This window comes from Ovis aries, chromosome 3 (genome assembly GCF_016772045.2).
Source record: "Ovis aries strain OAR_USU_Benz2616 breed Rambouillet chromosome 3, ARS-UI_Ramb_v3.0, whole genome shotgun sequence".
In the NCBI taxonomy this organism is placed as follows: Eukaryota; Metazoa; Chordata; class Mammalia; order Artiodactyla; family Bovidae; genus Ovis; species Ovis aries.
The window spans coordinates 59,834,357-59,860,657 of NC_056056.1; the positions used below are offsets into that span (position 1 = coordinate 59,834,357).

Below are 26,301 nucleotides of genomic sequence, written 5' to 3' on the forward strand. Positions count from 1 at the left end.
TTGATGCTTTTGAGCTGTGTTGTTGGAGAAGACTCTTGAGAGTCCCTTGGACTGCAAGGAGATCCAACCAGTCCATTCTGAAGGAAATCAACCCTGGGATTTCTTTGGAAGGACTGATGCTGAAGCTGAAACTCCAGTACTTTGGCCACCTCATGCAAAGAGTTGACTCATTGGAAAAGACTCTGATGCTGGGAGGGATTTGGGGCAGGAAGAGAAGGGGACGACAGAGGATGAGATGGCTGGATGGCATCACTGACTCGATGGACATGAGTCTGAGTGAACTCCGGGAGTTGGTGATGGACAGGGAGGGCTGGAGTGCTGCAATTCATGGGGTCGCAAAGAGTTGGACACGACTGAGCGACTGAACTGAAATGAACTGAACTGAACTGGCCTTCCCTGGTGGCTCAGAAAGTGAAGACTCCACCTGCAATTCAGAAGACCCAGGTTCGATCTGTGGGTTGGGAAGATCCCCTGGAGAAGGAAATGGCAACCCACTCCAGTATTCTTGCCTGGAGGATCCCATGGACAGAGGAGCCTGATGGGCTATTGTCCATGGGGTTGCATAAAGTCCAACACAACTGAGCGACTAACATAATTGTCACCATTAGGCCTGGAAGAGTTTTCTGTCTTGAACTTACTCCTTTTACCATGATTGACAATATCGCAACACTCACACTTTTGTCACACACAGAATTTCACTCATATTGTCTCACTTCATCCTGTATCATCCGCATGGAGCATGTGGTTCCTTCCCTGTTACACAGGAGGAAGAGAAAGCTAAGGTAGGGCAACCTCATTATCATCTTAGGACCCAGCATCTAGACAGGATCTTAAAGATTTTCTCCAGTTAGTTGCCTTTCATCTGCTTGGTTTCCTTTGTTTTCAGCATTGACATCTCCTCTTCAAAAGCCCTGAAGGGAAGTTGAGTTTGGGAAGCAGAGGGCTGTGTGGGAGTGGGGTTCTAGGGTGGGAGCCCAGCCTCTCAGCCTCCCCTCTATGGACTTTGTTTCCAGGGACCTCAGAGAGGCATGCATGGAGCTCTGTTTGGAAAACTCGAATCTAAATCAACACTCTCTTGGAACAAGGAGGAAGTAGGCCTTAAGGAGAAAGGTGACTTGGCCAAAATCACACAGCAGGCTCTGGACCCAGCGGGGTCTGACTCTAGGAATCCCCCACCCCCACCCTGGGACCAAGCCCAGAGGTCAGCATAGTCCCAGGAAGGGACAGCGCCCCTTGCTGGCCCAACTCTACTTAGTGGAGATGTGTTTGATAAACCATCATTCTTATAATCCTCATTTCCATCTCATGGGGTCAAATTCAACATTCCACCTGTGAATGTGTTTTGTAATCTTATTTGTTTGTTTTTGGCTGTGCTGGTCTTCGTTGCTGCTCAGGCTTTTCTCTAGTTGTGGCGAGCGGGGGCTACTCTCTGTTCGCGGTGTGAAGGCTTCTCAGTGGGAAGGCTCCTCTCGTTGCAGGCGCAGGCTCTAGGATGAGATGGCTTCAGCAGCTGCACCACATGGGCTCAGTGGGTGCGGCTCCAGGGCTCCAGAGCACAGGCTCAATAGTTGTGGCTCTCGGGTTTAATTGCTCTTCGATGTGTGGGATCTTCCTAGGTCACGAAAGGAACCCAAGTCTCCTGCATTGGCAGGCAGATTCTTCACCACTGAGCTACCAGGGAAGTCCTCCACCTGTTAATCTCACATTTCCCAGATGTCCTCTTCCCTTAACATACCAGGAGGGAGGTGTGGGGGGCAAGGTTTTTTATTTTTAGACATTTCGAAACTGTGAATATATACTATACATACAGGAAGCCTCCAACCACATCCATGCCAAGAGATAGAATGCTGCCTGGCCCTCAGCTTTCCGGTAGCGCATTCTTGCTGCCCTTCGTGGGCACAACTCTTTCTGCAGGCCTCCCCACAACCCCTCCATCTGCCTGTTTTGAACTTTATATAAATGAAATTGTGCTCTCGGCATACTTTTGTGATTCTTAAACCCCACGTGATGTCTATAAGACTCGCCCGTCTTGTGACCACAGCCGGTTTTGTTTTATCCAGCTTCTTTGCTGTCGAGTGTGTATGAATGAATGTAGATGTACATGATTTCCGTGAATTGAGCATGTATGAATGGCTATACATGTATGAATGTGCATGAATCATTTCATGTGTACATGATTTACGTGTTAACTCTTTTCTTTAATAATTTTATATCTATTTTTATATATATTTATTTATTTGGCTGCACTGGGTCTTAGTTGTGGTATGCAGGGTCTTTGATCTTCACTGTAGCATGTGGGATCTAGTTCCCTGATCAGGGATGGAACCCGGACCCCATGCACTGAAAGTGTGAAGTCTTACCCACTGGACCACCAGGGAAGTCCCCATGTGTTCACTCCTCTGGGGTAGGCATTTGGGGGTTATTGTGGATGATGGTGCTGCAACCTTCTAGCAAAGAGATCTGCTCTTCTGTTCTCCAAGGAGAGTGAGACCCCAGGAGAAAGGGACTCAGGGGAGGTAGCCAGGCCCACCCCAGGGGTTTAAAAGACCTGCCCCTGCCCCACCCCCACTTTCAGTTCTCTTTGCCCCAAGCCCAGCAAGGCCACAGACGATGAGGTTTCAAGTTTTTATCATAAAACAAAGCTTAAGTCACAGAGAACAGGACACTTTCCACTCAACACATGCAACACACATTCGCTGAGCACCTGCTGAGGCCAGGCTGTGTGCTCGGCCCCAGGGAAGACCAGAGACGGGGGAGGTCACGGTCACTGCTCCCAGGGGCTCACAGGCTGGTGAGGAGACAGACAGGGGCACATCTTCCAAACAAGTCTCAGGGAATCAGAAGTGCTAAAAATAGTCCAGGAGCGACTCATCCCTCCCGGGAGGTCAGGAGAAATCACATTTGTGTGGCGTCTTGGGAGCGGGGGGACTTTTGATGAAAGGGTTGTGGAGGGAAGCTGCAGGAGGTCTGGAGTGGGGGGCGTGCTCAGGGCCTGGGCCAGAGGTTCTAGACTTCATGGAACATTCCAGAAAAAAACAAAAACTAGGAGACCTACGCATTATGCTAACTTTTCATTGTTACAGGTTGAAAAGTGAAAGCATTAATTGCTCAGTCGTATCCGACTCTTGGCGACCACACGGACTATAGCCCACCAGGCTCCTCTGTCCATGGAAATTTCCAGACAAGGAGAGTGGAGTGGGCTGCCATTCCCTTCTCCAGGGGATCTTCCCAACCCAGGTACAGGTTAGGGCATCACAAAAATAAGAGATTAAAAAAGGAAACGCTATCACCTGCTTTCAACATCACTTCCTAAACATGGGACTATTTTGATATTCTACTCCTTTACAGAAAGGACATCATTTCCAAATAAAAGACTCTCTTTCAAAGTTGGTTTAATTTAACAAAAAGATACTAAGAATTTTTTTTTTTTTAAGAAAAAGATACCAGGAAATCCTTATTTCCCATTTTGCTGCTGCTGCTGCTAAGTCACTTCAGTCATGTCCGACTCTGTGTGACCCCATAGACGGCAGCCCACTAAGCTCCCCTGTCCCTGGGATTCTCCAGGCAAGAACACCGGAGTGGGTTGCCATTGCTTTCTCCAATGCATGAAAGTGAAAAGTGAAAGTGAAGTCGCTCAGTCGTGTCCGACCCTCAGTGACCCCATTTTGCTACAGACCCTAAAAATCTTGCCCCTGGAGTAGCACCATTTTGCAAAACAAGAAATGGAAGCCGCTTAGTGGGAGGGAAGTAAGTGCCTGGGGATCTGCGGTGAGAAAGGAGGCAGAACTGGAGCTGGCCACAGGGTGTGGACTTTACCCTGAAGACACAGGCCACCCTGAGGGCTTTGAGTAGGGCTGGGGTTCCATCTGCACTTTAGAAAGACCTTGTGGAGGGAGGCTGGGTGAGCAGAGAAGGTTGGAGACTGGGTCTTGTTCCCAGGGCTCTTGTACCTCCTTCTGAAGGTCCCCCCAGCCAAGGCCACCTGCTGAGCCCCACAACACCCAGGAGACCCTGAGCAGGGTGGACAGGCATCTCTGGAGTCATGGACATGCTGGGACTGGGGACAGGAAAGGCTGAGCACCATGACTAGTCCTGCTGTAAGTAGAACCTGGTGACCTTGATGGCCTCTGTGGGCGTATTGGTGAGGCCCACGGGCTGGTCGGCCTCCAGTGATGTGCAGAGGAACCAGCCGGGGCAGGCAGCCGACTCGAAGCTGGTGGTGGGGCCGTTGTCAGAGCGGATGAAGGCGAAGCGCTTGTCCTGCTCCCTGTTTTGGTTCAAGTCGGTGATGTTCACAGCCTGGAAGTCAAGAAGAAGCAAGTGAGGGCAGAGGAGCAGAAAGGTCCTCGCAGCCCACCTGGCCATCTGAGAGTAAGTGCTGGGGAAATGCTGGCCTGGCAAAAGTGTCCTCGGTCTCAGGACAGCCTGACACAAGGAGGTTGTCCCGTGCTTACACCTTGATTTGGGGACATCTGACCACTGTAGCCTTGGGTCCATACATTCGGCAAACACACGGTACCATCAACAGAGGCCAAGGCCTTGGAGGCTGGATTCTGTTGTGTCTGCACCTCTGAGAGATGGGAGAGTGCAGCAACTGGGCAGGGCATAGCAGTCCACATTATTCACAATATCTGATCATTGCTACTCCACACAAAGCAGGCAGTCACTTTCCACTAGAGTGCCTGTTCACTAGTGGACAGAAAGGACAATGCCACAATTATAGCCATTCTCATTTGGGTTAAGATTTTGTCCAACAGTGCCCTGATAGAAAGCTCTCTTTTTCCAGGGCTGATGGCCCATTAAAGTTGCACAGGAGCACAAGGCCCTGGAGGGGATGCCATCTCATGGATTTGAGTAGATAAGGGCTGAAAAGGAATGGTCCCAAAGGTTGGCTTTACTGGAAGAGGGCAAGTCCAAGTAGGTTAGTGGCCCTTGGGCAAGAGAGTGACACACAGACACTGAGGTCCCCAGAGAAGCCATGCCTCCTGGTGTCCTCATCCTGGTAATCCCTTCTCTCCTTGAGGCTAGACTTAGCCACATGGCAAGCTCTAGTTAATTGGACAGTAATGGTATGATACAAACAAAAGTTTAATAAGTGCTTGCACACTAAGGCTTGCCTTTTTGGAGTTATCCCTCTTGGAAACCAACCGTCATGCTGTAAGGAAGCTTAAGCTGACAACTGAAATCAGTGAGACCGTGTGGAAGGAGAACCTGGAGGATGAGCCCCAGCTAAGATCCCTGCTGAATGTGACTGCGGTAGATCTTACCCAGCTGATCCTAGTCAACCCACAGAATCATGAGAAAGGACACACTTTGCTCGTTTTAAGCCTCTGAGTTTGGGGTGGTTGTTGTTTGAGGCAGGTCCTTACCTCTAACTTGAGCTTGATCTCATCTCCAGATTTGACGCAGGCCAGGCACAGCTTCCCCCCATGGATCCCCAGGAACATAGTATGAGGTTCGATGGGTACCACATCTATCTTCTCTGGGGAAGAACAAAGGGGAAGTTCAGGTTGTAGAGAAGAGGAGGCAGAGATGGAGAAGACACAGCAGGCTGGACTCTCCCTGGGGACTTTTCTGTTCCCCTAACTACAATCCTGGGCTTCCCTGGTGGCTCAGTGGTAAAGAATACTTCTGCAATGCAGGAGACAAGGGTTTGATGCCCACGTCGGGAAGATCCCCTGGAGAAGGAGATGGCAACCCACTCCAATATTCTTGCCTAGGCAATCCATGGACAGAGGAACCTGGCAGGCTACCATCCATGGGGTTGTGAAAGAGTCAAATACAACTTAGCAACTAAAAAACAAGCAGATTAAAACCCCAAGGTCAGAAGGACAGTGAGGCCCCATCTTCTTGGTCAGGATCCAAACAGAAGATCAAACCAAGCACACTATCTAGCTACTCCTCAAGGACCAAGGCGTCTAAATTCTGCTCCAAGTGATTGCTACCCTTCTCTTCTTTCCCTGGGCTTCCCAGGTGGCTCAGTGGTAAAGAATCCACCTGCCAATGCAGTAATGCAAGAGACAAGGGTTTGATCCCTGGGTCGGGAAGATCGCCTGGAGGAGCAAATGGCAACCCACTCCAGTATTCTTGCCTGGAAATTCCCATAGACAGAGAAGCCTGGTGAGCTACAGTCTATGGGGTCGCAAGAGTTGGACATGATTGAGCACGTGCATGCAACCCCCTTCCCCAAGACCCCTGTGCTCTAAGTCCACAAGTGTGCTGCCCATGGGGCCCAGTACATGATATCAGGAGTGGGGCCCCATGACTTGGTCCACAGAAGCCTGGGTGGGTTTGAACCCATTTTTTCCCCGTGGTAGTCTCCATGCACTCATTAGGAGTGAAGACCTCAGTTTCTCTGTGCCTTAACATCCTTATTCGGAGAGTTACCAGAGGACAGGAAAAGTGGGTCTCACGCCCTTTTAGAGTGAGGAAGGGGCAGAGAACAAGAATGGGCGTCATGCCATTCTACAATACCAAACCAGCCAACAAGGACGCGAAAACATCCTAGAGGGCTGGTGCTGGAAGAAACCCACATCCTATCATCCAGTTGCCCATCTTTTACTAAGGGGAAAACCAGGGAACAGAGTGAGTGAACCTTGGTCAAATTCATCCAGGTTGACATGGATCTGGAATATGACTCAATGTGGTATCCTAGATTAAGGAATATAACCCACCCTGTGGATGGTGTATTAGTTTTAGGTGGGAGTGAGAGTTTTAACACACAAAAACACAGGCTTCCTGGGCACTAGAGGAAGAAAAGGGCTGGTCTTGCCTTCTGGGCCCTACCTTCCCATTTGTGGCCTGGGGATCATAGTGTCTGTAGGTGGTGGCTCCCAACCTAGGCTCTACCCTCTCTGTCTTCTTGAGGCTCCCCTCATATGTGTCCTTCAGTGGCCAGGCCTCTCTAGCTTCAAACGTGGTCACAAAGAACCAACAGGGATTAAGACATGGTACCTAAAATTCCCAGGGTCAAGCCACAATGCTGCAGACCCCTGGGCAAAGTGACCAGTGCCCACTCAGCATTGACCTTCCTGGCCACCACTCACCCTCTAATTTAATATTTGCTTCTTGCAAGTATCCAGCAACTAGTTGGTTATTCCTCAGGTAGAAGATCTTCTGGTTGACATCCCAGATCCTGAAAAACAGAAGGACCCAGCTATAGTGGACAGCTGCTGTGTGCCCAGCCCCTTCTCTGTATTCCCCAGAGTGTGTTCAGTTTTCTCCCAGGGGTGTGGAATTAACCACACCCATAGCATGAATGTGAGGACTGAGGTCAACACTGGTTAAGAGACAGACCCAAATCCCAGATCTGGTAGGCCCTGTACCTGCCTTCTACCCCTGTTCTCACCTTGTTTCTCATCCTCAGCTTCCCAAGCAGCCACCTCCTATGTCAGCAAAGCAGACTCTAGATTAGGACCATTAATAAGCTTCCTGGGTGTAGACATGCTCTTTGTCTGCACCATCCAATATGGTAGCCATCAATCACTTGCAGCTATTGAGACATGCAGCTATTGAGCTCTTGAAATGTGGTGTGATTGAGGATCCACGTATTTTCTAATTTTTTTTTTTTTGGCTATGCAGCATGTGGAATCTTAGTTCCCTGACCATGGATCAAACCTGCGCCCCTTGCATTGAAGCACAGAGTCTTAACCACTGAACCACCAGGGAAAGATCCCAATTTTTTTTTTCTTGTATGTTGATGAATTTAAATGAAAATCGAATGAGTCATCTGAGATTGGTGGCCCCCACAGCACAGAGCTAGAAGCTTCAAGGGTCAGGCCCCATTGCAGCTAACTCGCTCCAAGCCTTAGACCGTGAAGACTTGTCCCCAAAGTCTGTTCCCTATTGGCAAGTCAGCTTCCCTTCCAGTTCACCCTGTGGCCTGTTTCTGGCTCCCTCTTTTTTCTTCTTGATGAAGGGCCTCTCTGTCTGAGAACAGGGCTTGTAGCTGTGAGATGGAGTAGCAGGGCCCCCGCCAGGACGTGGACACTTCACTCCCTGCTGCCTCCATCCCCCAGCATGACCTTGGACCTGTGCCTCATCTCCTCACCTGTGAAAGGGGGCTGGCAACACCCATCTCATCAGGTGACCTTGAAGAGCCCATGAGCTCAGAGAGAGGGGGGTCAGTCAAACTGTAAAGTTCTTGGCTGGAATGAGCATTTGACCTTTCATGACTATTCTTAGCTCCTGAATGAGTTGAATTCCATCTGAAAGGATTAAACGTTCCTTTCTAGAGGCTTCCAGTGATAACTTCTGGAGATCCCAGCCAAATGGGAGGAGGTCGAGGCAGACCCCTGAGAAGAGGAGGGGCTTCTCTGGGACCCACACAGGCACGCAGAGTCCCAGCCTGTAGCCTCAGGCATGAGAAACTCTGGACGAAGAAACAGACAGGGGCACCGTGGACAGGACACAGCCCAGAGCTCCAGACTGATGGTTAACAGCGCCTGATTGTGTTGGACCATCAGAGTGTCCAGCTCCCCTGGGGGCTCAGTTTCCCCATCTGTGACCTGGAGTGAATTCTAACCCTACCTGCATTACAAGGTTATGAAAGCCAAAGGCACGGATAACATTGTGACAGTGTTTTGAGAGCTGGAGGGTGAGGTCATCCCGACAAGTCCTGGGACTTCGGAGCCCAGAGGCCACATGAAGACAGCGCTCTGTATTAATCACCATCACAGCCTGCTATTGGGGGATGGTGACACCTTGCCACATTCCTGACGCAGTTTTTAATAATCGTAATAGTTTTCAGGAGCCTGATGAGCTGCAGTCCATAGGGTCGCTGAGAGTCAGACACGACTGAAACCCCTGTCCACCACAATAGTTCTCAGACACTTTACTGCTCACAAAACACTGTCACAATGTTATCTGTGCCTTTGGCTTTCACAACCTTGTAATGCAGGTAGGGTTAGAATTCACCCCAGGTCACAGATGAGGAAACTGAGCCCCCAGGGGAGCTGGACCCTCTGACGTACCAACACAATCAGGCATTGTTAACTATCAGTCTGGAACTCTGGGCTGTGTCCTGTCCACAGTGACCCTCTCTGTTTCTTTGTCCAGAGTACTCTCCCAGGCTTCAGCCCCAGCATGGCTTCCAGGCACGTTTCTGTCGCCAAGATGCCTGAGCCCCTGAGCAAGTAAGTCAGGCTTCCAGTCAAGCTTTGCACATCTGGGAGATTTTTAAATACAAGTGCTGAAGATCATGGATGTGGCAGCCAACCTTAGTTAACTAACCTTAGGCAGCTAACCTTAATTATTAAGGGATGTTTAATGGCTCAGACGGTAAAGCATCTGTCTACAATGAGGGAGACCAAGGCTCAATCCCTGGGTGGGGAAGATCTCCTGGAGAAGGAAATGGCAACCTACTCTAGTATTCTTGCCTGGAAGATCCCGCGAACAGAGGAACCGGTAGGCTACAGTCCATGGGGTCGCAAAGAGTCGGACATGACTGAGCGACTTCACTTCACTTCACTTTCAAGCCCAAACCCAGGGCAGCCCCAGACGGCTGTGTCCTAGGTCGCTTTTCTACCCCTCCGGCCCAACTTCCTTGGGATCAGCCTTACCTGAAGGCTTGCATCTCGCAGGGTCTCTTTCCCAGGGGGTGGCAGGCTGTTTCTGAATGGAACAGGAAGAGGAGGAGACAGATTAGGTAACCGTGGATGTAGATGTCCATCCTGTGACCTTGAGGCGATGGGAGACTGCCATTTCGGACCCAGAGGAGCCGCTTATAAAGAAAAGAGTGGCTCACCCAGCCGGGCTGCGGGCGCCTGTCCCACGAAAATGAACGGAAACGCCTGCACATTTCCAAAACGAGAAACCTTGCTGTTGTCACTTTCAACCCTGCCGAGTGTCGCAATGGGATGTCGTAACCCATTCCCTCCCCTTTTCCTCTGTGCAATTTCCCCAAAATTGAGATTTCTATTTCCCCTTCACCCAGTTCCTGGGAAGAAGGGCACAATGAAAACCCAAGCCCCTCATCTGCCTGACAGGTATCCCGAGGCTTTGAAAAACCAAATGCGAGTAGAAATGTCCCCCTCTTGCAAGAAGCCAAGTGGCAGTGTTCCCAGTGCACGTCAGAGACTCAGGCCATTTTGTGTTCTTTGAAAGAGGGACAGCCTTGCTGGACCTTGGACCGGGGGCTGGCAAATACTCTATCAGACAGAGATCAGATAGCAAACGCTTTAGGATTTCTGGGGCCATACATCATTATTACTCAACTCGACTGTCATAGTTGAAAAGCAATCTTAGGCAACCTGTAATGAGTGCATGTGTGCAGTCACTGAGTCCTGTCTGACTCCTTGTGACCGCATGGGCTGTAGCCCACCATGCTCCTCTGTCCATGGGATTCTCCAGGCAAGCATACCGGAGCGGGTTGCCGTTTCCTCCTCCAGGGGACCTTCCCGATCCAGGGATCAAACCCATGTCTCCTGCACTGGCAGACAAGATTTTTCCCCATTGAGCCTCTGGGGAAGCCCAGCCAGTCTGCAAACCCACAAGCTGATTGGGTTCCAGGACAGCTTTATTTACAAAACAGGTGGTGGCTGGATTTGGCCCGAGGCTTGCTTTCTCCTATTCTAGAGTAAGCTTCCTGAGAGGGGACTTTGAAACCAACTCTATTCCTGTTATCCTTGTCTTTGAAGTTAGGGTCTTGGGAAAATGGGATGAACTCCACATTCCATTTGGGATGGAAATGAATCCAAAATCGGCCTCTGGTACGTGCTATTTGCCACCTGTGTGACTTGGAACAAATCGTTTGTTTGGCTCTCTGCTTCCACCTCTTCATACTCAGAATGAGGTCGATTATGTCATCCTTATGGGTACAGGGAGAGGAGAAATGTGAGAGGGAGAAAGGGACAAAGGGATGCGGGAAGGGAGGAGGAAAGGAGGGAAGGAGGGAGATTGGTTGATTGGAAGGTGAAAGTTCTGGGTCAGAGTAGGCATTCGGAAACATTAACTTCCCTTCTTACTTCATTTTAGACAGGGAAAGTGAAGTGAAGTCGCTCAGTCGTGTCCGACTCTTTGCGACCCCGTGGACTGTAGCCCACCATGCTCCTCTGTCCATGGGATTTTCCAGGCAAGAGTACTGGAGTGGGTTGCCATTTCCTTCTCCAGAGGATCTTGCCTACCCAGGGATCGAACCCAGGTCTCCCGCATTGTAAGCAGACGCTTTACTGTCTGAGCCCCCAGGGAAGTCCTAGACAGGGAAAAGGAATGTATATTCCTCTTTATGGACAGAGAAGAGTTGGAGCGGGTCCTACATGATCTCAGTGGTAGGAGGATGGACCGCTAGTGCAGAAGCGCAAATTGTGGCATTTGAGAACTTGATGGGCACTCAGCATCATCCTGCCTCACCCCATCCTTGTTTCTGAAGAAGACCCAGAGAAGGAAAGACATCTGCCCAAGGTCACACAGCTCGTCCATGGCAAGGTACAGCCAGAAATCCAGGTCTCCTGGTTCCCACCCAAGGGACACCCTATTACAGCAGCAGATCTTGAGGAGTCTGACTTTATTTTCAGCCAACCCATCAGAGGTTGTGTTCAAATGAGGGTAAAATCTGTGAAAAAGGAAGGCTGCATGGCATATTTGAAAGTTACTTGTCTTTTTTTTTTTCACTTTGCAATACTGTATTGGTTTTGCCATACATCAACATGAATCCGCCACGGGTGTACATAAGTTCCCACTCCTGAACCCCCCTCCCACCTCCCTCCCCATACCATCCTTCTGGGTTATCCCAGTGCACCAGCCCCAAGCATCCTGTATCCTGCATCGAACCTAGACTGGCAATTTGTTTCTTATATGATATTATACATGTTTCAATGCCATTCTCCCAAATCATCCTGCCCTCTCCCTCTCCCACAGAGTCAAAAATTCTGTTCTGTACATCTGCATCTCTTTTGCTGTCTCGCATACGGGGTTATCATTACCATCTTTCTAAATTCCATATATATGTGTTAGTATACTGTGTTGGTGTTTTTCTTTCTGGCTTACTTCACTCTGTATAATTGGCTCCAGTTTCATCCACCTCATTAGGACTGAAAGTTACTAGGAGAGTGGATCTTAAAAGTTCTCATCACGAGCAAAAGCAAAAAAAATATTATTGTGTTGTACATCTGAAACTCACATAATGTAATACATCAATTGTTACTGTTTAGTCGCTCAGTTGGAGAAGGCGATGGCAACCCACTCCAGTACTCTTGCCTGGAAAATCCCATGGACAGAGGAGCCTGGTGGGCTGCAGTCCATGGGGTCGCGAAGAGTTGGACACAACTGAGCAACTTCCCTTTCACTTTTCACTTTCATGCATTGGAGAAGGAAATGGCAACCCACTCCAGTGTTCTTGCCTGGAGAGTCCCAGGGACGGGGGAGCCTGGGACAGCCATGGGCTGCCAACTATGGGGTCACACAGAGTCGGACATGACTGAAGTGACTTAGCAGCAGTAGTAACAGTCGCTAAGTTATGTCCAACTCTTTTTCAACCCAAAGACTGTAGCCCACCAGGCTTCTCTGTCCATAGGATTTCCCAGGCAAGAATATTAGAGTGGGTTGCCATTTCCTATGTTATTTGTACCTCATAAGTCAGTTATATCTTGATAAAAACGTTTTTTTAAAGAGGAAGTTTGCAAATGAACTTTCTCAGATCTTTAAAGAGCTCTTCTTTCAGAGCAAATGCAACATTTCTGCAAAAATTGTGTCACCTCCCTGAGTGGAATGAAACAGCATGTAGGCCCTTTCTGGGCAGGGGGTAGGAGACCCTGGGGCTGGGCAGTGGAGTCACTTAGGACTGGGGCTCCCAGGCAACGAGCCAGGGCTCTCTGAATCTGTTTCCTTATCCACTGTGTGTATTAGTTGCTCAGTCATGTCCCGACTCTTTGCAACCCCATGGACTGTAGCCCGCCAGGCTACTCTGTGGGATTTCTGAGGAAGAATACTGGAGTGGGTTGTCGTGCCTTCCTCCAGGGATCTTCCCAACCCAGGAATCAAACCCACGTCTTTTACATCTCCTGCATTGGCAGGAGGGTTCTTTACCATTAGCACCACCTGGGAAGCCACCCCCTACTGGCATCTCTGACTACACGCAGTCTCGCTTCTGGTGCTCAGCCTTCACTCCACTTCCTGAGTTGAGGTTAATGACCATGCCACAGAGTGGACTCTGCCTCCCCCGTCAGCGCCCCAAGCTTCCCTCCCAGCTCCAGACATCACCGCTATAACTGGTGCCTGCTACGTGACAAGCCCTGCCCTGCTAGCCACCAGTGACAACAGAAACAACTAAGACCCACTTCAAGGGAAGCAGGACATTCAGGTGAAATCCGTGTCCTAAGAGGGACAGGAGACAGGCTCCACAGAGACCACACGAGTGAATCTTCATTGTGGATGCCTATAAAGTGTTCAGGGCAGTCTGCCCACACAGGAAGTATCCTATACATGAGAACTCTTTCTCAGTTTCAGTTAATGGCATCTTTCAGTTCTAGGATTTCCAGTTGCTTCCTTTTTTTGGTAGAGTTTCTAGTTCTCTGCCAGAAGTTGCAATCTTGTCTTTTACACCTTCGATCTGTTATTCGTTCAGGTTCTTAAAAAGGCTGCTCCAGTTGACTCTATCATTTGAATCCCCGTTGGGTTTTCTTCTATTGTCTCTTTTTCTCTGTTGCACACACTGTCTTGTATATGCTGATTATTTTATTAAATGTTGGACACTGTAGCAAAAACTGTAGGATCATTTGAGGCTCTGGGTAATGTACGCCCGCAGAGACACTTCACTTTTTTTGTATGCAAATGTTTATAACATTATTCACAGCCACATATTCTTAACAGCCCAAATCTGAAAACAATCCAAATGTTCATCAGTGGGTGAGTGGACAAACTGTAGTTATCCTGTGATATTGTTGTTGTTGTTTAGCCACTAAGTCATGTCCAACTCTTTGCAAACCCATGGACTGTAGCCCATCAGGCTCCTCAGTCCATGGGATTTCCCAGGCAAGAATACTAGAGTGGGTTACCATTTCCTTCTCCAGCAGATCTTCCTGACCCAGGGATCGAAGTCGTGTCTCCTACATTGGCAGGTGGGTTCCTTTCCATGCAGCCACATGGGAAGCCCTATCCTCTGATACACTGCTGGGCGATAAAAAGAAGCAAAATATTGATACATGCAACGATATGGATGACTCTCCAAAACTTGGAGATGAATGAAAGAAGTTAAGTACAAAATACCATGTACTGTACCATTTCATGTATATAAAATTCGAGAAAAGGTAAAACTATAATGATAAGATTCTCAGTTGTCTGGAGCAGGGGGTCTAAGGAGGGTGTTGACTGTGATGAAGCATGGGAAATTTTTTTGGAATGAATATACTTAGTGCTACTGAAATATACAGTTAAATATGGTTAAAATAGAATGTTTTAAAAAATAATGTATGTATTTATTTTTGGCTGAGCTGGGTCTTTCTTCGTTGCTGAGTGGGTTTTTCTTTAGTTGCAGAGGGCAGGGGCTACTCTCTAGTTGTGAGGCATGGGGTTCCCATGGCGGTGGCTTCTCTGATTGCAGAGCACGGGCTTTAGGGCACACAGGCTTCAGCAGCTGCCACTCCTGGGCTCTAGCTCAGTAGTCGTGGTGCGCGGCCTTAGTTGCTCTGTGATATGTGGGATCTTCCTGGACCAGAGATGGTGCTTCTGCTGGGCACCAAGGTCAAGGGCACTGCAGCCCCAGGTAACTTCACCCAAACAGGACTTGAGATGTCTCAGAACTGCGTTTCAGGAATGGTGCAGGCTGCTCCATTTAGGTCCCAGCCCAAACCTGGGTGGTTTAAGGTGGGGCGGGTCTCTCCTACTCAGTGGGAGATAAAATACAAACTGTGTCCTTCTCCACCCCTGAGCCCCATGAGTCTGCCTGATAGAAGTGGTTGAAAAGTTGAGCAGGAGTCAGAGAAGGAAGGACTTTTAATTCCTCTCCAAGGAGCAGGGCATTTATCTAAAAGGAAACTGAGTCAGAGGGTGACAGTGTCAGATTTGTCTTATTAAGATCAACCTAGGAATAGTGACCAGGTGGATTAGAGTTGGACTGAGCTTGGGGGTGACTGGACCTGAAACAGTGGGGTGACACAGATCTCGGCAGTGGGTGCTGACAGCAGAATCTCCAAAGGTGTGCTTCTGACTTGTAGCTCTGGCCTAATTCTCGGGTGTATGTGCCCACCAGGGATGATTTCAAGCCATCCACCTCACTGCATAAGCTGGGGAAGACATGGGACCTCGCTGACTCCAGCACCCTAAAGGTACGGGGAGATTGACAGCTCCTGAGTCTTTCTAGAGAGAAACTGTCTTCATATTTCCCGACCCCAGTCTTCCTCTTCGGTAGCCCAAATGGCTCACCACATGGATCCCGTCCCCCTTGCAAAAAAGCAATGTGTGTGCATGCTCAGTCGCTTCAGTCGTATCCAACTCTTTGCGACCCTGTGGACTGTAGCCCTCCAGGCTTCTCTGTCCATGGGATTCTCCAGGCAAGAATATTGGAGTGGGCTGCTATGCCCTCCTCCAGGGCATCTTCCCAACCCAGGGATCAAACCCCTGTCTCTTATGTCTCCTGCATTGGCAGTCAGGTTCTTTACTTACTAGCGCTGCCTGGGAAGTGCAAAAAGGGATGCCTACTGACAAATCCAGTTTTTCAGGAAATGTCAATGAATCTTGATGCGAATTTTCAGCTGTGTCTCCTGGAGTTGTTTTTGTTGTCAATCCAAGGACTCTTGGGAAACATTTAAGCTGCTGGCTTTGGGTGTTCAGGTGTGCACCTTTGACTTAATTTCGTATTTCAAATCTTCAGCTAATTCTTGAATGCCTGAGTTACAGCGCATACACAATACAGTCAGCACTGTTGTCCAGACCTTGTAAAGTTTTCCTAAGATAATAGAACAAAGACTCCAGTTACTCTCTCCCAGAGATGAGTAAATGCTTGAATACAAAGCAGAGGAAAAGGACGAGAAAAACAAGTCCCCATAGTGTAATATGCTGTCCTCTCTTGGTTGGTCTCCACCTACCCAGCCCTGCCAGGCAGCCAAGTTAATTTCAACCAATTCTGGTAGCTGATTAGAAGAAGCTCCCTATAGCAGCAGGTCAGGCTTCCCAGGTGGCTCAATGGTGAAGAACCTGCCTGCCAATGCAGGAGATGTGGCTTCAATCCCTGGGATGGGACAATCACCTGGAGAAGGAAATAGCAACCCACTCCAGTATTTTTGCCTGAGAAATCCCATGGACAAAGGAGCCTGGCGGGCTACAGTCCATGGGATTCCAAAGAGTCAGACACGACTGAGCGGCTAAAGAACAACACAACAAGAGCAGCAGGCTAGGTTTGGAGACAAGTGTTCTCCTGAGCATCTCTCCACCAACCTGCAGCCATCACAGTGACCAGCTGGTGAAGGTCAGGAGAGTGTGCATAAAGCCAGCTGTGACTGATTGCTGATTTATAAGAAGCCTGTCCTCCTCCCAGATGATATGGTCCACATGGGGTCTAACTGATAAGATGGCTCATCATGTCGACCTCGCAAACAAAGAATAAATCAGTGATCCTTGAGACTGACCAAATTGCCCAAATTGCCCAAATGGCATCCTGTTATCTCACTGGTGCCTATCTTCTCAAAGCTGTGAGACCATCAGATTCCAGACCTCCAACTATGCGACCATCCTTTCAGAGAGTTTTTCATTGGTGGGGTATAGGAAGGACTCTGTCAGAAAGGGAGGACGCTGGTTCTCCTTAAGGGCCAGTCACCCTCTCTTTTCCCTGTAATAAATTTCCCTTTTCTTGCCTGACTGCCCAGCTCCCTCTCTTTTTCTCTGCTCTTGCCTTATATTCTGGTGCCAAAACTCAGGAAGGAAGATTCACCGCAACTGGGTGGGCTCCTCTTACCAGCCCACCTCGTATGGTCCCCTCCCTTGGACCTTGCTGAGAAACTGAGAAGAGCTCCAGGACAGGACTTTCCACTTGCCTTGTTGGACTGATGTCCACATACTGACCCACATTTCATCCATTGGTTACAAGGGTGAGTGAAATCCCATTCTCTTAGATCCTCTCTCTTGCCTCATTTCCAAGTCCTAGCCCTAGGTGGGAAGATCCCTAGGCCCTCAGGCCCTCGGCCATGTGCCCCATCTGACCTTGAAGTAGGGGACGCTCATTTCAAAGCAGACTATCATTCAGTTCAGTTCGGTTCAGTTGTTCAGTCATGTCCGACTCTTTGCAACCCTATGGACTGCAGCGTGCCAGGCCTCCCTGTCCATCACCAACTGAGTCGGTGATGCCATCCAACCATCTCATCCTTTGTCTTCCCCTCCTCCTCCCACCTTCAATCTTTCCCAGCATTAGGGTCTTTTTAAATTACTCTCTGAGAAAGTCCTGAGAACAGGGATGCTTTTTTTCTCGAATCTTTCTCCTCGCTTTCTCTCGCCCTTGGCTAACCTCCCTATTCAGCTACAATGGGTAATTCTCAATCCTAGCCCTCAAAATCTACCTAGGATTCCTTCTCTGAAACCTAAAAGCCTTGGGCTTCCAAGGGGAGATAAGACCAAGAAGACTTATTTACTATTCTAACACCGTCTGGCTGCAGTACAGACTTGACAACAGTTCCCAGTGGCCAAGTATAATTTTCTCCGGACCTCGAGCGCTTCTGCCGCTGCATCGGCAAGTAGTTAGAAATCCTTTACGTTCAGGTTTTCTTCGCTCTCCGCTCTCGACGCTCTCTCTGTGAATCCTGTTCTACTTAAATACTCTTCGCCTATTCTGGGCCACATCCTCCTAATACAATGTCTCGCAACCCCTGTTCAGATTTTTCTTCTTCTTCCTTTGACCCTTCTGACCACAGGCCACCACCCCCTGCCCCCGCCCCCCTCTGTCATCGCTCTCAATTCCCTTGCAGCTGCTCCAGATCCAGTTCCACAACCTCCACCTTACATGCCCTCTTCCCTCCCTCCCACCTTCTCAAGAGTAGGCCTTGGCCAACCACCACAGCTCCCAACACCCCTCCCCAGACTGTGCCTGGGATAAGCTCTGAGACCTCAGCCCCACCCTCTACCCTGAGGGTCCCAAGGCCTTACCCCAACCTCCCTAGATGCCCTCCCCTTACCGGTCCCGAACAACTTTAAACAGGAAACTTCACTGCAGGACCCCTCTCCTTCACCTACCCAACCCCTCCCTTTACCAGAAGTACCTGGAGCAGAAGGCATTGTTTGGGTTCATGTCCCATTCTCCCTTACAGATCTATCTCACACTGAAAAGCATCTTGGCTCCTTCTCCTCAGACCCTGATAATTACCTAGAAGAATTCAAGTGTCTTACCCAGTCTCATGACTTAACCTGGCATAACATTTACATCATCCTTTCCTCCACTCTTCTCCCAGAAGAGAAGGAACGAGTATGGCAAGGCTCTCAGGCGCATGCTGATGAGATACACAGGACCCACACTAAGCCCTTAGGGGCAAGGGCTGCTCCCCAAGATGATCCCAACTGGGATTATCAGGCACAGAGACCTGGATGAGCAGCCTGTAATCATATGATTGCTTGCCTCACTGTGGGCCTTTAAAAGGCAGAGCATAAAGCCATCAACTTTGATGAGCTCCAGGAAATAACTCAAAGACTGGATGAAAACCTGGCATAATTTCTAGCCAGGTTAATGGAGGCCCTACAAAAATATACAAAATTAGACCCCACTTCAGCAGAGGGCACCATTGTCCTTAACACCCATTTTATCTCCCAGTCACTCCCAGATATCTGAAAGAAACGAAAAAAGGCAGAAGAGACCTTTTAAATTTAGTCTTTAAGATTTTCAATAACCGGGAAGAACAGGCAAAGCTAGAGAAGGCCCAAAGAGATCAGGCCAAATACCACCTTTTAGCCATTGCCCTACATAGCTCCAAGCCTCCATTAACCAACAAAGAAAGGAAGCCACCTGGGCCCTGCTTCAAATGCAGCAAAGAAGGCCACTGGGCCCGCTCATACCTAAAGCCAAGGCCCCCTCCAGGTCCGTGTCCCAGCTGTGCATAAAGGGGCACTGGAAGATTGACTGCCCAAATCCCCCTCTAGAAATCTGGACATTCCCTCCTGGTCCCTAGCAGGAGTCCTCTGACCCAGCTCTACCCAACCTCCTCAGACTCACCGCTGAAGACTAAAGGTGCCCAGGGCCCCATGCTCCAACTCTCATCACCTCTATGGAGCCCAGGGTAACTCTTACAGTGGCAGGTAAGCCCATCTCCTTTCTCATTGACACAGAGGCCACTTACTCTTCTATGCCTGCCTACTCCGGAAAAACCAAGGTCTCTCAGGTCTCTGTTATAGGGGTTGATGGTTTAGTATCTATACCACGAATAACCGAGCCTCTACCTTGCACACTTCAAGATACCCCATTTTCCCATTCTTTTCTCATACTCCCAAAATGCCCCATTCCTATTCTTGGGAGAGACCTTCTTTTAAAATTCAAAGCCGCTGTTACTATCCCAAGCCCACCCTCTGATCTAGCCTGGTAACTGCTCCTTAACACCCACCACTTCTGTTGTTTATCTACAACAGGCTCCTTTCTGTTTTCCAGACGAAACTCTATAGACAATTCTTACCCCCAACTAGGAACTATACCGCCACACCTCTGTAATCACACTTCACATCTCTCTTTCCTTTCAGGCCGATCTGTCTATCATGTCTCAGGAACTGCAGGATATTCTCTTACTTTGTCAGGGAGACTCCCTTCTGCATATGGTGTAAATACTCCTCTTGAAGGGGTTACACTGGCAAGTTCACTGTCAATTCCAGAGACTACTAACAAGTCCCCGGAAAGTCTCCTATTTGCTATCAATTTCAGCTGCTGTCTTCTTACTCCTGGAATATTTTTCCTATGTGGAACCACTGCTTATTTATGTCTTCCCACAAACTGGACAGGAACATGCACCCTGGTGTATCTGGACCCAGATATTTCTATTGCTCCTAACAATCGGACCCTTCCTACCCCACCAACTCGTAACTGACCCAGACTGGAAATTCAATTCATTCCTCTATTAATCAGTTTAGGAATAGCCTCTGGGATTGGGACAGGGACTGCAAGGCTCACAACTTCTTTAAATTACTATCAAAGCCTTTCTAAACTCACAGCCTAGAAGAAATACCTAGCAGCCTTATCACTATCCAAAACCAGCTAGATTCCCTGGCAGCCATGATCCTCCAAAACAGAAGAGGATTAGGCCTCCTCACAGCAGAAAAAGGAGGTCTATGCCTATTTTTAGAGGAAGCCTGCTGCTTCTACACCAATAAATCAGGCTTTATAAAGGAAGCAGCAAGAAATCTGACAAACAGGACCTCGAGAATAAGCCAACACCTCAGTAATTCATGGGAAAACTGGGTAAGCAATTGGAATTGGATGCCCTGGGTCCTACCTTTTCTAGGCCCTCTCCTTCTACTTAACCCTTTTCTAACTTTCGGCCCAAGATTAATGCGTCTTTTTTCAAAATTTCTTCAGGATTGCTTACGAGCCTTCACCAACTGAACTATCCACGAGCTATTTCTAACTCACTCAGATTATCAAAAACTTCGACCCCACACAAATCCCCTTGACCCACATTCCAGCCTTTTCTCATCTTATCCCCATGTCACCCCTGTCCCACAGGAAGCAGTTATAGCACATTGACCTTCAGCCCTTATCCTAAATCAAAAGGCTGGCAGTCCCTTTCTGATGGAGTCCTTCTTATACCCCACCAATGAAAAATTCTCTGAAGGGATGTTCATGTAGCCGGAGGTCTGGAATCTGGTGGTCCCGCAGCTTTGAGAAGATAGGTGCCAGTGAGATAACAGGATGCCATTTGGGCAATTTGGTCAGTCTCAAGGATCACTGTGATTTATTCTTTGTTTGTGAGGTCGACATGACGAGCCATCTTATCAATGAGACCCCATGTGGACCCTATCACCAGACACGAATGGTAAACTCACCATAAGTCCTTTCTGAGGTTCAGAGTTTTCCAAGATTATCTCTGTTCCAGCAGTTTCGGGGTTTGATATGGATCTGCATTGAAAGCCACTGTTTATCTAAGTTTTCTTCATGTTTTCCAAGGTACTGGTTTGTTCTTTCCTTCTGGGCTTTGGTGATAAATTAGGTCTCTGCAGGCAGAGTGAAGGGAGAGGAGACAAGAACTTGGGGGAGGGAACAACTCTGTTTCTCGCCAGCGATGTTTTGGCCTCTGTGTTCTACTCTTTTATACCGGTCTTGTTTGGTGGTGATTTAGTTGCTAAGTCATGTCTGACTCTTGTGACCCCCATGGACTGTAGCCTGCCAGGCTCCTCTGTCCATGGGATTTCCCAGTAGATTATCATTTCCTTCTCCAGGAGATCTTCCCAACCCAGGGATCGAACCCGGGTCTCCTGCATTGCAGGTGGATTCTTTACCAACTGAGGCACCAGGGAAGCCCAAGTGCTGGTAGTATTCCTGCCTGGAAAATCCTATGGACAGAGGAACCTAGTGAGCTACAGTCCATGGGATCCAAGAGTCAGACACAACTGAGTGACTGAGCACACACACATACAACAGTTGAGCAAGGTGGGTGTAGACACCCCTCAAGAGACACACTCTCAAGATGGAGATGTACTCACTTTGTAGAATAAAAAAATCAAGGCTCAGACAAATTAAATCACTTGCCCAAGATCTTGGTTGAGCCAAGATTTGAACCCAATTCCTCCACACTGCTGTCCTGCTGGAGAAGAAGGTGACGTCTTTTCCTCTCTGCTTCATCGCATAGTTAACAGGAACAAGAATTGTATTTGTTCTTATACTCTTCCCTATGTGTTTGAACTCACATCATATAGAGCAATGATTTATTCTCTAACTGTTTGAAAATTTTAGGAGGTTTTTTTTTGCTAGTAAAGAAAGGATGATTCTAAAACCTTACATAGGTTAAAGGGGTTATGGACTAGAATGGCCAATTTCCCTAGTTTTTCCAGGATATTCTTGGTTTCAGTACTGAAAGCCCTGTGCTTAGTCTCATCTAACCATTCTTGACCCATTGGACTACAGTCCTCCAGGCTCCTAGTACTGGAGTGAATTTTCCTTTTCTTCTCCAGGGGATCTTCCCGACCCAGGGATCAAACCTGCATCTCCCATGTCTCCTGCATGGCAAGCAGACTCTTTACCTGCCAAGCCACTGGAGAAGCCCCACTGAAAGCCCTGCATCCTGGGGACATTTCAGTTCCTGGAAAACAGATGATTGCTCACCCTTAGGAAACCTTTCCTGGTGGCTCAGATGGTAAAGAAGCTGCCTACAGTGCAGGAGACTCAGGTTCGAGCCCTGGGACAGGAAGATGCCCTGGAGAAGGAAATTGGCAACCCACTCCAATATTCTTGCCTGGGAGATCCCATAGACGGAGGAGCCTGGCAGGGTACAGTCCACGGAGTCACAGAGTCGGACAAGACTGAGTGACTAACACAAGAAAACTTTAGAAGGTGCTGGCATCATCTGGTAGCTAGTGCTGCAAATTGCAGGCACAATTAAATGTCAGTCATTGTCCCTTGCCAAGTCACCTAGTAGCAGAGATGCTTTCCATTTTACTACATGAATAGACAGGTAGGTAAATCATGCTAGAGTACTCCAAAACCGTGGTAAGTCTTCCACTCAAGAAAAGAGACTGTAGCAGATACATTGTTAATCAATCACTTTCATTCTGATCAAGTTAGTTTTCAATTAAGCCATTCATATTTAACTTCATCCAACCATGTAATCAAGACATGGTCACCATCTAGTAGCCTGAAATTGTTTTCAGACTTAAGTTGTAGATAATATTTACTTTTTCATTGTCATCATCTTCATCCCCTCCTCCTCCCCTTCCTCCTCCTCCACACACATCAGCTATAAGATTAGCAGTATAAACAGAGTTCCACTGAAGTAAATAGCTTGTCCAGGGTAGCACAGAGTACACACAGGACAGTTCCATCTTCATCCTTGTCTCTTTCCTCACTTTTACAGCTCTTCTGTCAAATCATGATTATCTCTGGGCCCTCTCTGGTTGGCATCAATGGTACCACCCCTGCTCCAGGTGTTAGAGAATGTGGGTTCCTCCTCCCAGGAATCACAGTGTCTTCACTGGGTTCACATACATTTGCTACTTGAATTCAATCCAATCCAAGTTATACTTTAGCACCAAGTTTTAATTGAACATCTACTATGTGCCAGGTGAAAATATTTTGGAATGAACCATTTATAAGCATAGTGATTTCTTCATAGTATCACTGTCTGTTCCCGGGAGTTGCATCTTCCTTTACTCATTTGAAAGATACATAAGACCACGTGCTATTTCACACAGGCCACTGGAGACTGCTACACCCTCTGGGGGAAGGGAAAGGTCAGCTGCTTCAGAAATCCTGGCTGTGGTTTACAAAGCATTTCTCCCTCCATGATCACGTTTGGTATCTGTGCCCCTAGAGTATATTCCATGGTTTGGAAACAGACTGTCTGCTGTCAGGCCCAGCTCATTCCCTTATACTGGCTGTCTTGTTTTGAGCAAATTACTTAACCTTTCTGTGGCCCAGTTTCCTCTTCTGAAAATGTGAACCATAGTAGTCCTTCCTCATGTGGTTATGGGGAGAAGTAAACCGTGTAAACAGTTCAGCAGAATGCCCAGCTGGAGCAAGTGCTATGGAAGTGTTAGTGATTACTGTGTCCTTGAAACCCTGAGTTTGCCAGCCTCCTCTTGACATTGAGGAAAGTGAGATCCAGAAAGGAGAAAAAAGTTACCCACTAGAGGCCAACTTAGAATTAAAAATTGGATCTTCAGACCACCAACTTTAATCTTTTCTCTGCCCCATATACATTTTAACTAGAAATTGCAAACCAGTAGCTCATAGACTGAATATTTTATTTGCTTTCTTTATTGTTTCATTTTGGGACTTCCCTGTAACTCAAACAGTAAAGAATCTGCCTGCAATGCAGAAGACCCGGGTTTGATCCCTGGGTCAGGAAGATCCTCTAGTGAAGGGAATGGCAACCCACTCCAGTATTCTTGCCTGGAGAATCCCATGGACAGAGGAGCCTGGTGAGCTAGTCCGTGGAGTCGCAAAGTCAGACACGACTGAGCGACTGACGCTACTACTGTTTCATTTAGTCAGAATGCAGCACATCACAACGTCAGAATATCCAATTGTTTTTGAAAACTGAGAAGTTCTGAGGCTTTCCTGGCAGTCCAGTGGTTAAGACTCCATGCTTTCACTGCAGGGGTTGTGGGTTTGATCCCTGGTCAGGAAACTAAGATCCCACATGCTGCATGATGTGGCCAAAAAAGAAAAAAGAAAAATGAGAAGTTGTGGCCACTTTGGCCTGCACTCTCATGGGCCAGCCACTTGCTGGTACTGACTAGTGACAGCCCCTAATTCTACACAGTCCCTGCCCTTCTCTCTTACCCCTCAGATCTATGGCTGAGGACCAGATTGTATTAGTATTTCTCATTGAGCTCACAATGTTCTTTCTCATGCTTAACAGAAACACTTCTCCAGTTTTCCACCTCTCTATTGACAGTAGGAAATGACCAATGGGCTCCAAGGGCTTCATGATTATTTTCTCATACAGGCATGCTTCCTTGGGCCGCCTGCTCACTCAGTATGCACGGGGTTCGCAGCCTCTGCCTCAGACATCTGCACAGTCTCCCCGTGGTGGCCGCTGCCTGCATGGTGGCCAGGTCTCTCAGACAGGCCAGGAGCTCCATGCCCTTGACATTCCCCTTGAAGCTTGCTCTTCAGAGTCTGAGAGCACTGGGTAAATACTTTTCTTTCTCATGTTTCAGATGGAAAAATAGAAGCAGAAGGAGCTTACCTAAAGCCATGGTGAAAGATGAGGTCCTCCAAGGTCTTCCAGGCTCTGGCTCCAGACGGAGCGGCGACACAGGAAGGAGGCACAGCCAGGCCACACCTGGGCCACCAGCCCCTCCCAGGGCAGAACCACTCCCTCCTACCCGATTCCTGGTGGAGGGTGAGAGGAGGAGCCCCAGCCTGCCTTCCCACATACCCACGCAGGGCTGGCCACTGCAAGGAGGTGGGCAAGCCCAGCTTCCAGAACGGTGACTCAGGCTAACAGAAGCCAGACGGGTTCTGATCTGCATAAAATCGGAGGTCACGTGTGAGGAGCTGAGCTGGATTAGTGGGGCTGGACCTTTGTTTCCACCCAACCCCAGTGAGCCCCAGTCTGTGCCTGTGTGTGCACCTTCATCCAGACAATGTGGGTAGACTTAACCCTGTGTGCCCTTAACCTTAACCAGAAGCAGGTTCTCTTCTGGCAAGCCTAAAGAGAGAGCCACAGAAGGTCCCTGATGATCTTTTTAAAAATGTATATATTTATTTATTTTTGGCTGTGCTGGGTCTTTGTTTCTTCATGGGCTTTCTCTACTGCGGAGAGGGGCTCTCTACTTCATGGGCTACTCTCTGTGGTGCTCGGGCTTTTCATTGCCGTGGCTTCTCTTGTTGCAGAGCATGGGCTCCAGGGTGCTTGGGTTTCAGTAGCTGTGGTTCCCAGATTCTAGAGCACAGGGTCTGTAGTTACACGGGTGCACGGGCTTAGATGCTCCCCAGTATGTGGGACCAGGGATTGAACCCATGTCTCCTGCATTGGCCAGGGGATTCTTTACCACTGGGCCACGAGGGAAACCTCTCTCTGATGTTCTTATGGAGAAGGCTGACAAGAAACAAGTAAACTAACTTCAGACAGCAGTAAGTGCTAGAGGGGAAAGAAAAATCATGAGGCTTTCAAGGGACCTGGGGTGTGTGTGATTTTAGGGAAAGTGGTCAGGGGAAGCCTCTCTGAGAAGGCAAGCTATGGACTGTAGCCCTCTGTCCAGGCTCCTCTGTCCATGGGATTCTCCAGGCAAGAATACTGCAATGGGTTGCTGTGCATTACTCCAGGGGATCTTCCAGACCCAGGGATCAAACCCGCATCTCCTGTGGTTCCTGCATTGCAGGTGGAATCTTTACCACTGAGATGAAACCTGGATGATTAAGCAACAGAAAGAATGTTCCAGGTGGAGGGACAGCAATCACAAAGGCTCTTAGGTGGGATCTTCCTGGTGGGTTTGAGGCCCGTATGGTTGGGGCTTGGCTTAGGGAGCAGGGAGTATCCATGTTACCCTCAGGCCTTATGCTCAACCGCTGGCATGATGCTGTCCAAGAGGTCAGGCTCTCCCCACCTTCTCTGGAAGAGTCTGTGTTCCCAACCCACTTTCCCATTTGCCAGTCAGAACTGACTAGCTTCATGGTCCCCAGACCTTGCCAGCAGGGAGCAGACAGCTCAGGAAAGTGGGAAAACTTTAAAACTATCCAGGTTG

The 26,301-nt window shown here is 48.6% G+C and overlaps 1 protein-coding gene across 9 annotated transcripts; it reads right to left on the bottom strand.

The window, feature by feature from the left end:
* Positions 1 to 2,611: 2,611 nt before the first annotated feature.
* On the bottom strand, positions 2,612 to 24,847 carry IL1RN (interleukin 1 receptor antagonist). 9 transcript variants are annotated; one of them, XM_060411621.1, is made up of 7 exons: positions 24,801 to 24,847; positions 20,938 to 21,105; positions 13,992 to 14,103; positions 9,561 to 9,612; positions 7,047 to 7,135; positions 5,370 to 5,482; positions 2,612 to 4,299 (listed from the first exon to the last, which is right to left on the bottom strand). In XM_060411621.1, exons 3-7 carry the CDS (start codon positions 14,068 to 14,070, stop codon positions 4,087 to 4,089), a joined length of 546 nt encoding a protein of 181 aa, XP_060267604.1. In that variant the 5' UTR covers positions 14,071 to 14,103; positions 20,938 to 21,105; positions 24,801 to 24,847; the 3' UTR covers positions 2,612 to 4,086.
* Positions 24,848 to 26,301: the final 1,454 nt, after the last annotated feature.

Excerpts from the sequence above, each read along its gene's own strand:
- IL1RN (XM_060411620.1), bottom strand. The coding sequence starts at position 14,070 with ATGGAAAGGAACCCACCTGCCAATGTAGGAGACACGACTTCGATCCCT. Across the intron at positions 5,483-7,046 it reads AGCAAATATTAAATTAGAGG|AGAAGATAGATGTGGTACCC; the intron begins GTGAGTGGTGGC and ends GTTCTTCCCCAG. Across the intron at positions 4,300-5,369 it reads AGATCAAGCTCAAGTTAGAG|GCTGTGAACATCACCGACTT; the intron begins GTAAGGACCTGC and ends CTTGACTTCCAG.